This window comes from Scomber scombrus, chromosome 18, assembly GCF_963691925.1.
Source record: "Scomber scombrus chromosome 18, fScoSco1.1, whole genome shotgun sequence".
NCBI classification, from domain to species: domain Eukaryota; kingdom Metazoa; phylum Chordata; class Actinopteri; order Scombriformes; family Scombridae; genus Scomber; species Scomber scombrus.
Window position 1 is genome coordinate 16,279,852 of NC_084987.1, and position 10,514 is coordinate 16,290,365.

At 36.5% G+C, this 10,514-nt stretch overlaps 1 protein-coding gene across 3 annotated transcripts; it reads right to left on the bottom strand.

Moving 5' to 3' along the window:
• Positions 1 to 4,380: 4,380 nt before the first annotated feature.
• On the bottom strand, positions 4,381 to 9,713 carry LOC133999853 (BUB3-interacting and GLEBS motif-containing protein ZNF207-like). Of its 3 annotated transcripts, none has more exons than XM_062439180.1 (11): positions 9,592 to 9,713; positions 8,708 to 8,834; positions 8,486 to 8,624; positions 8,211 to 8,393; positions 7,684 to 7,759; positions 7,513 to 7,583; positions 7,175 to 7,329; positions 5,877 to 6,104; positions 5,505 to 5,643; positions 5,232 to 5,354; positions 4,381 to 4,908 (listed from the first exon to the last, which is right to left on the bottom strand). In XM_062439180.1, the coding sequence occupies exons 1-11, from the start codon at positions 9,630 to 9,632 to the stop codon at positions 4,901 to 4,903; spliced, it is 1,290 nt and encodes a 429-aa protein (XP_062295164.1). In that variant the 5' UTR covers positions 9,633 to 9,713; the 3' UTR covers positions 4,381 to 4,900. The 3 variants fall into 3 exon arrangements, with proteins under 3 accessions (XP_062295164.1, XP_062295165.1, XP_062295163.1); XM_062439181.1 differs by adding an exon at positions 6,878 to 6,970 and having other exon boundaries at positions 4,381 to 5,354; XM_062439179.1 differs by having other exon boundaries at positions 4,381 to 5,354.
• Between the last annotated feature and the right edge of the window lie 801 nt (positions 9,714 to 10,514).

The window sequence follows — 10,514 nt, forward strand, 5'->3', positions numbered from 1 at the left end:
TTTTAGATGCCCCCAAATGCACTTCTCAAGATCTGCATAAATCAGTGCTAAACTACAATAGCCCTTAGACTCAAAGCCACAAAGACTTTGGTAGGCGCTGCCTGGTTCATATACGACAACTACTAACAACTGAAATTAGTCTTTGCATTTGTATAGCAAACAAGAATTTCATTTGAATCACACCTACCATTTTGTAATATATGTCAGGGTTGAAGTAAAGACATTCAGAACTCTGAAGAATAGACAATCAACAAAATATTTTCTCTGAGTAGCTAAACTATAATATCAGATTCTTTCCCAAGGAAATATGAAATAGCCAGAGTACGAAGCATTGTAAATAGTTTTGTTTTATTTTCACCTTTTATACACAGTATATTATGGTTGGTTTTTTTTACCTTTTCATACACAGTATTTACATTTTTAACATTACTATATTTTCAGTTTTATACTTGCTTGTATTTTATTTAATGATCTGAGAAGTCTAATTGAATTGTACCAGTAAACAAACAGTCTACCTTGTGCTTGTGTATTATAAAACAGACTTTTATGAATTATGATTCTAAAGAAACATGACTTGTGGATATTGAGGTATAAAAATGACCATGAAAGCATGAGAGATACTCCTTTTGAAAATGGGATCCAAAAAGACTTGAAGTGATCTCATTTAAATATTATGGAGCCAGAATAAGAAGTGCTTTAACTAGTTCATGACAACTTCTTTACACAGAATGTTCATTTGAAATCATTTTGAACGTTACTATGTTTTCAGTTTTATATTGTTTGTACTTTTTTTTAATTAAGTGTAATTGAATTGTACCATCAAACAGAAAGTCTGCCTTGTTTGTGTATAATAAGAAACAGACAATATTATGAGATTGGAAATATGAGATTTTTGTATAAAGTTCATTTGAGGCATTATAGATGTGCAGAACATCTGACATAAATATTCCTGCAAAGTTTCATACACTGAATCTTGCAGGCATTTTGTTTTTTCTAATATATGTGATAACAGCAATGTTTATAGATGTTGTCTAATGTTGCAAAATATTTGTTAATATCCACTTTGTTATAAACACTTTTGTATACACAAAGATGTATCCAATGACACAGCTTTTACTGACGTATGATTCAAAAACATGACTTGTGGATATTGACAGGGCTATCAAAATTATCATGAATGCAAGAGATGTATTCCCTGCTCAAATAATTTAACAATTTAATTTAAAAACTTTAAATGATCTAATGAAAAAAAAATTATTAGATTTTTTATACAATATGTACATTTTGAATCATTGAGTATTACTATATTTTCAGGGTTACTGTTTCAATATTTTTTTCATAGTTTCAATACTTCTTTGTACTTTTATCTTTTTTAAATAAGTGTAACTGAATTGTAACAGTAAACAGAAAGTCGGTCTTGAGTTTGTGTATAATAAAAAGCAGATATGAAATTGTAAATATTTTTTGGTTGGTCAGAACATCTGACATTTCAATCTTCCTGTAAACAATGTTTCATATACTATACTAATACTATCCTTTTTCCCCCTAATAAATATGATCATCTCACTTTCCTCCTTCAGATAGTTTGTTTTCAAAATAGCTTCATATTTAAATAGAATTTAGAAATATAAAGCTATTTAATTAAAACAGAGCCACATGATGTTTCATTATTCAATAACAGAGGGATATGGGTTAAATTGCTCATGAAAGCTGAACAGGAAATGCAGGCATACAAGACCATGCATCACACACAAGGGCCTTCACCAAACTTACTTCAAGTTTGGGGACGTTGTGATCCAACAGCATGTGTGCTGCAAAGGCACCTGATAATGAAAGACAAAAAATTATCTCAGCTTGGAAGCACTTACATAGTTATGTTTTGTTTTTTTCTACTGATCTTATATTTGTATCGACTATTAGATAGCTTATAAACATCTGCTTCCCTATATGTAGTTATACAGTCCCGGCCACGTCATTAGGTACACTTGTGCAATTTAATTCAATCAAATACAACTCTGCTATAAATTATTTTCTTTTTTTTTAGTTTATACATTTTCTGTTTTTATTGACATTGTCAAAAAGGTGATGATTCCACTTTGTTTACTACTGAAGTCGTAATAAGTGGTGGTGGTGTACTGGGGTGAATTATATTGAATGGTGTTACTCATATTTTGCCCTCCACATGTATGTTCATGGAGTTGACACCACTCACTAAAACCTCAATAATAAACAAAGTATAATTATCACCTTCTTGACAATGTCAACAAAAAAAATGTATTGGTTTATAAATGTATAATCTTTAGCAGAGCTGTTGTATTGGATCACGTTAGATTGCAAAGGATCTAATTATCAAATTAGACCCATATCAATACTGCTTAAGATATACTTGGATCTTTAGAGGTACTGAGCTGATCAGTTTCTGTAAGAAACCAATTTTTCCACTCAAATAAATAAAGTTAAGTATTGAGGGACAAACCTGAAATCTGTGTTTTTAGAGAACTGGATATTTTTGAATGATAGTTTTTTTTTTGTATAGGTAATTGCTCTAGTAAAAAGAAAACCGTTTCATGTTTCCATACTGTATTAAAAGAGAAAGGGACACTTAATACGTTGTACAGTATATAATAAAGTATCTTTACTGCCTGGATTACCTTTCTCTTTTTACAATGTGGCGACTTCACCAACACACCTGTTACAAAGACTACTCAGATGTGCAAGAGTGTTTTTGATGTTTGGTACTACTAGCAGTGTGATAACACAACATTATAACTTTATCACAGTAACTATTTGCAGTTTCCAAGTTTGGCACAATGAGAACATTACAGAAAAACATCACAAAGACAAATCAGAGTTTATGAACGGATTTATTCAAAGATAAAACGGTGACATTCTGACTGTTGCACAGAAATTACACAAAAATCCTGTATAGTTCTTTTAAAAAGGGACATATCCTGAAGCAAATATTCACAATAGAGCTTCAGTTTTCAACGTAACTTACAGTTGAAACCGAAAGGAAATATCCCTGCAACCAGAGCTTTAAATCAACCCAGTACCTTTTTGTTGTCAGAAAATATATGACATACTGTAACTACAAGCAAAAGAAAATGCGTTAAATCTTTCCATAGTAATGCAAGTAAAAAGATTTATACTGTAACTCTTTGTTGTGTGAAAAAAAAAATCCAATAATATTGATTTTCTTACACAGTGGGGAAATAGAACAAAAATGTTCCAAACTTTAAATGGATTATCATATTTAACATGAGATAAAGAGCCAATACTTACCAGTGAAGACTCTGCCTGTATTATTTGTGTAAAGCATTAAATCACTGGCTTATATAAATAAAGGTTATTCACACCGAACACTATGTTGTTTAGACACTAAGCTCCAAATTAATTATTAGACTTTTTGGCCCAAGGTCTTTCTCGAGATCATAATGAATAACTGACTGTCATTAGTGTAAAATGCTTAAGCATTGTGGGCTGACTTTTGTTTTTCATCTACAGGTGACAAATGATCATGATCTCATTATGTGTGCACAGAAAACACAAGTTGACGGAAATTACAGCAATGGTACTTACAGCTTTAACTAACCTGTTACTGGTAGGGATTCTCCTTCATGTAAGTTAAATTCAAATGATCAAGTGAGGAAAGCTGATGAAACAAACATGATTAAGTGGTAAAAGCCATTTCACAAGCATTTGTTCATCACACACCTCCCAACACACATTTAATATATATAAGGCTGTATGTGACAGACCGTTGTTGTTGTCTGTATGTGGGAATATAGTAAATTATTTGACTTTTGATCAAGCCAACTGAGACAATAGGCTGTTGTGGGCTGCAGGACTAGTTAATATCCAAAGCCTCTAAAGGAATATAGTTTCATTTAATAGCTCTATTCTTTCAGTAGAGAACTATTATATGAAAACAGAGCTTCCTGGTGCTCCCACTTGTAAAATGAAGGTTCAATGACACATTACAGCTTAACAAGAAATAATATAATTTACATGAGCCAGAAAATAGTGCCTAAATGCAACAACACAAACAAGGGCCTTCACCAAACTTGCTGCAAGTTTGGGGACATTTAGGTCCAACAGCGTGTACGCTGTGAGGGCCCCTGGTAATAAATGAGAAGACAGAAAAATGGTGAGACTTGCCTCAGGCTGAAACAGGGCTACACTGAGACAGGGCCTCAGCCAGTCCCCCATGGCATTGCTACAGGGAGAAGAGAAATCTGTGTTTTAGCACTATAGCCACTAACAACCCGGAAGTTATGCAGCTGTACAAAGCACTCAGTGTGTCAACATCCAGTCTACCAGTGCCATGTACAGAGCATCAATTAAAGAAATAAATCAATATACTGCATATGGTCAAAAGAAAATATTTACCAACATTTTAATTTCAACTCAACAAAAGATTTAAAGCACAGATGTACATTTCTGTTTATATTATTCATCTTTCAAAACAACAAAGACACCATGTAGTCACGTAGCTTAAAACTAGAGTACAAACCTGCTGTGACGTCTCTTTTCCCACTAACGTCCCGCAAAGAAGAGTCTTACATTTTTGCCACATTTTATTACAATACAGTTGTACAACAATACATATATCATTTCATTTTGTGACCATGTACTTAATCTTTTTAGATTTAGGGGAGTTTCCTCATTAAAATCAATTGAGTATTAACATAAAACCGAACAAAGGCATAAACAGTTACTTGAAGCCCTCACCAAACATAGTTGGGGACATGAAGTCCAACAGCACCTGTGTGCTGTGAAGGCCTCACTGTTTAGCTTAGAACAAAAATGTATTTACAGAAAACTTGCCTTGATAAAGGGTGGGTACTTCCCATGTAACTCCAGCGCCTTCACAACACTACGAACCATATCTACTACACTTCTACACACCTGAATGAAACATGAGAAGGAAAAAAAGCCACAGAACAGAGATGGTTTGAAACAACAGTTCATAGGCTTGGTTAGGTACAGTGTAAATATTTCCCATGCGCTCTGTGATGCTTTTATAGCTCTTTTGTTTGCTGCTTATTCAGTGTCTCTTCCTCATAGCACAGTAGTAGAATAAACGGTACGTCGTGGTACTGTAACACCAATACTGGTTTGTCTACTAGCAGCTGAGGACATTAGAAAAGGGTTGAATGTCCAAACCTATAGAAGAGAGGAAGGCAGGCTTCAGTAGCGGCCTCCAGGAGACATGACAGGGGGTCTCATACCTATGGGTGGCCGTGGAGGGGCTCCTTGGTACCCTGGGGGAACCACAGGAGGGGCCTGTCCGTATGGGGGCATCCCTCCTGGCATGTAGCCTGGCATCCCCTGGGGCGGACCACCATACTGGCCTGCAATAACACATTTGTTGACTTTTTAATCCAAAATCTGTAGCAAAAACCACACCTCTTTTCAATCATAAACATGGTCATTCAGTGTTACATAACAATTTGTGGCACTTATAAAGAAGTACTTGTGAACTTTAAGTTGAAGGTATATACCAGGTACAGGATGCATCATGCCAGGCTGCTGAGGAGCCATAATGCCACCCACGGGACCCACTGACGGGGCAGAAGCAGTGGCCTGGCCTTGACGAGGAATACTGCGCTGGTACCTGGGTAACTGGGCACGCAACTCTTCCTACAGGAGACAGAAAGAAATTGAGAGGAGGAATAATTTGACACTGAAATTATGCAGCTCAACCAGGAAAAATAAGAAGAACAAATAAATCAATTTTATTTTAGACATTTATTGATTTTATAATGTTGACAGAAACTTTTGCTATAACTGTTTGTTTTTTTCTCTCAAAATATTACTTACTGTTAAAAAAAAAAAAACTATAAAAGAGAGACAGTTCCAGCTGGACTACTTACCAGTGATATATCCTCATCGGGGTGGATCAACTTACTGGTTGCACTAGAGGTGGTGAGGGTGGCAGGCTTACTGGTCACAGTAGAGGGAGGTTTGGAGACGGTACTACTGCCAGCATTGGGGCTGGCCATAGCTGCAGTGGCCTGAGTATAGGCCGGGAATGTGGGCTTTGAGGGTTCAGATGAGGTAGAGGGGGGAGGGTGGGGGGACCCTGACATTGTCTGCTGACTCTGAAGGGAGAGAGAGGAAGACACATTAAAGAGACTCTGCTGAAAGACATTTACATTTTAAAAGGGGACATTTTTAGTCATACTTTGAGGTTACTCCCATCAGTAAAGTTAATGGATCAATCCTAAACCTATCAATTGAATCCATGATTCGCTCCCTTGAGTCTATTCTTTGCTCCTCTTACACCTTACACTGTGCCTGAACACATCCTGTGTACACACACAGGCGGAGCACCAGCTGCTGCTGCTACTCTGCCAAAGTGCTGCTAACACTACGCCTCCTGTGTCTTTAAGGGGGGGTCTTAGTTGATACTATTACATATTAGTGCAACACCAGAGAGTAACCGTATAAAGTATGACTAGAGGAAAAGATATTCTGTCAAGCCTGCAAGAAAATAAATCCAAAAGAGCATGCCACGTTCTATTGCCTCACAGCAGCTCAGACATAAGAAGCTCACTTTATAAAAATCTGCATAACTTTCCATTTCTGATTTTGTTGAAGTGAAGAAACTTTTTCAGTAATATGTTATAAATGCAGATTTGTAGTAAAGGAGAAAGCAAATGAAGGCATGTTGCTAGAAAGTATAAAGCATTTAAAAAGTAATTTCAAAGCACCAATGGCTGGATTTTGTCATCCCTTGCTAAAACATCTTTGGCAAATAAAACATAATTAATCCGTCTAATCTGCCCAAGTACACAGCAGGCAAACACAATCGTGTGCATGACAATTGTAAAGCTGTATATTGTAAGAGTGGAGCAGGCAGACAGCTGCGTACTTGTGATGTGATAGAGAACAGAGCTTTAGGGGAGGCAGACTGAGAGTCTGCACTTGACGAGCCTGCACTTGTACTTGCAGCCTGACTCCCCATCTGTAGCACAGGAAGAGAGTAAAGAATAGGAATTGTGAATAAAATAATCCTTTAGTTATAAGACTTTCTGAATAAAGTCGCCTTTACATCAGCCTGTGAAAGCACAGAGAACTTCACCATCATCCCTCAGGAGGATGTTAATGTTCTGCTGTATCAGGAAAATGGAGGTGTGTACTGGGGTTAATGGTGTCATTAAAATTGTACCTGTCCAGCACTGGGAAACAGAGGTTTTGTGACATCAGGCTGGGCTGAGGGGACAGTGGCAGCAGGAATTACAGGTCTAGTCAGCACATTTGCAGTAGGGGGGACCTGAGCCATGTGTGTAATGCCGGGCCGGTGAGCCACTGGAGGAGGCATGCCTGACGACAGCAGGAAAAATTCATCATATAGGCGGACACATAAAGCCAAATAACAACAGTGTTACAACAACATATTTACAAACCTTTTTTTAAATAAATTGCATGACATTTCAAATGGCATTTCAAATAAATAATTCATATTGTGTGCTTTGTGAGGGTGCATGCTGACAGGGCGTTGCTTACCTGGTGGAACACCTGGCATCATAGGAGGCATCCCCGGACCAGGAGGCATCATCCTACCCATTGGTATCATCCTGAATACATGAGGAAAATAGCAATGTTTAAAATACAACATATAGCAAGGATCAGACTCCTAAAAAATAACAGTCTTGATTAATAATGCCGAGAAGTTACCCTGGAGGCATTCCAGGCATTACGGGTGGCATTCCTGCCATCATTGGTGGCACACCGGGCATCATTGGGGGGATTCCTGAAACAGAGATTCATTTTTACCAACTGAAGTGTGTGTTATAGGTTGTTTTTATATGCTTCCACATCAATTTTCATATTTTAAAATGACAAAAAAACAACATCTGAGTGTAAAAATGTCTGTACAGCATATTTTTAGCATTTTAGGCGAAATACAGTAAATGCGCCATTACAAAAGTGTGTGAGTGTTCTTAATTTCATCACAGTGCTGACGAGTATTTCAAGTGACTGAGTTTTAGAAACATTGTAGGACATATGGCAGATCACAGACTGTATTCAATATGCTTGACAACCTTCTTCTCATGTACACCTATAAAAAGTCAGCATATTTAGTCAAGAAAAATGGCAAGAAGACTGGGGTAAAACCATAGAAAAGCCCTGTAAGCACACTTAGTGAACAGCATGACCCTGATACAATCTAATTAGAGTTAGAATTAAAGTCAGTTTCCCACCTGAATAGCTTCCTGGCGGTATCCCAGGAGCACCAGAGCCAGGAGGCATGCCAGGCTGGGTCATAGGAGGGATGTAGCCTGCTTGGGGCTGACCTGGAGCAGGCTGCTGGAAGGAGGGACCGGGCTCATCATCGTCATCATACTCATCAGAGTCATCCTGATTCTGCTTTTTCTTGTGAGTCTCTGGAAAAAAAAACAGGGAGGAGCAGAATCAGTCTCTAGATCGTGCCATTACAGTGCAATGTGTTGTTATTGAGGTCTTCTGGTGCCAATACCTTGGTTTTTTTGTTCAAGCACTCTTCTTCTCTCTTCCATGTCTTTCTCTGGAATACCCTCCATGCCATAAATCTCCAGTTCAATATCTGTCCTTCCAGGTATTGCATTAGGAACTCCATCAATAGTCTCTTTATGTACCTGAGATAGAAAAAAAATGAGGTGAATCAGCAAGTTTATTAGCACTTAATATGTAGATATCACAATATGTAGGGGTCTCTCACCTGCATACAGTGGATAGCGAGCCCAGGGCCGGTGTACAGCTTTTTATGACAAATGTGGCATTTGAAATGTTTGGCTTTCTGATGCTGAATGAGAATCTTTTCATCGTCAAAATCTCTGTTACAGTACCTGAGCTTATAGTTAAGGAAACTGTTTCAGTCCCTGGAAAAAAAAAAACCTGCAACAATGTGCCGCATTGTTTGATTAGACAAGGCAGATTATTGTTTATGTTAGCACATTTCATACCAGAGGCAACCCAAAGTACTTTAAAGTGTACACAGCAGGGTTATTAAAGTAAATGAAAACTAAGACTTAAACTAGAAGTGAAAAACAAATCTGAGACTCAAACTAAATAAAAACTAAAACTAGTCAATTCCTCACAATAAAAATAAAGCTAAAACTTCATAATCACTTGTTAAACTAGCCAAACCTAAACTGAAAAAAACAAAGAACCAAACTGAAAAACTAAATAAAAATAAAAACTAATGAACATTTCCAAGCTATAATAACCTTTTGCTACCTTTTGTTTTCAACACAGATGATAAAAAGAATTAAAATATACTTACATCTTAATATGTAGAAGCAGGCCAAATCATAAGGACAATAATTTAAAAAGTACAAGTTGTAAATAAAGCTGTACAATAAAAGAGTTGACCAAATAAAATAGAGCATGTTTACTCAAAAACCACCCTGCTAAAAACAACACATGACAGGATATCACATACATGGCCTGTAAGTTTGTTGACAGCAGCTGTTTCATTTATTATTAACATACTGAGCTCAGCTTCACGTAGCTAGCCGATGGCTGCTTATCACCATAGAAACAGACACTATGAGCCAGGCGACGTCACACAGTTAACTATGTGTAAAATGTAGAGAAGGATACCAGCACCAAGGCTTCATTTGCTTTTTCTTCTTTCTTCCCATGATGTCTGCGCTATCAGTCAACAACCTGCTTCTAAAATAAATCCGCGTACACACCAGCCTGGTCTGAAGATGGCGTCGGGCCTCCAGCACTGACCAGGACCGTCCCCCGGAAGTCCAAACTACAGCCTTTAATTCAATAAAAAAAAAAAACAACGCTTATGTCACCATTCAGTTCTTCTACTAGCTTGCATTATGGTTGCTTTTATTCATAGTTTTGCGTATGCTTTTACATACGACTATCGTTTTCTTTATTATTTCTTTATTATTTTTTATTATTTATTTACTTATTCTTTTTCTGTCTTTCTTTCTTTCTTTCTTTCCTTTATTATTCAACTATCTTGTTTTTTGTTTTTGTTTGTTTTTTGTTTTTGTTCTCTGATTGCTTTTATTCATTTTCTGTATGTTGCTCTGTCTTATTATCAGCTCGTCAATCAACTTTAAGAACTTTGAAGTACACCAGCCTGTATGAAAAGTGCTATATAAATAATATAAATAAACTTTGATTGATTGATTCATTGGATGATCTTATATATAATTATACAATGACACGGGTTGCATTATTGTATATAGTTTAAATTATTGTGAGTTAAAGCACTTTTTTTAACGTCAACAACTAACATTACATTTACACAGTAATGACAAACAAATGCAAACCTGACTATACAGTTGGTTTTCAATATTTCTTATTCACTTTTTAAATAATAGTTTTCTCTTGTAATCTCTGTTTTATGGTCTTTTACAACGTACAATTGTATGTCTTCTTCTGTTTTTGTCATCAGTTTATTTTATTTATTTTTCCCCTCAATATTCCCTGTAGCCTACTGTGGCTACATTTATTTTGACTTTTTAATGGGCAATAAAAGAGAAAGTTTACAAATAATG

Bases quoted from the DNA above. Each gene is read 5' to 3' on its own strand.
- LOC133999853 (XM_062439181.1), bottom strand. From the start codon at position 9,632: ATGGGAAGAAAGAAGAAAAAGCAAATGAAGCCTTGGTGCTG. The intron at 8,835-9,591 runs GTATCCTTCTCT...CTATAAGCTCAG, and splicing joins CAAATGAAGCCTTGGTGCTG to GTACTGTAACAGAGATTTTG. The intron at 6,971-7,174 runs GTACAATTTTAA...CCTGTGCTACAG, and splicing joins TGTTTCCCAGTGCTGGACAG to ATGGGGAGTCAGGCTGCAAG.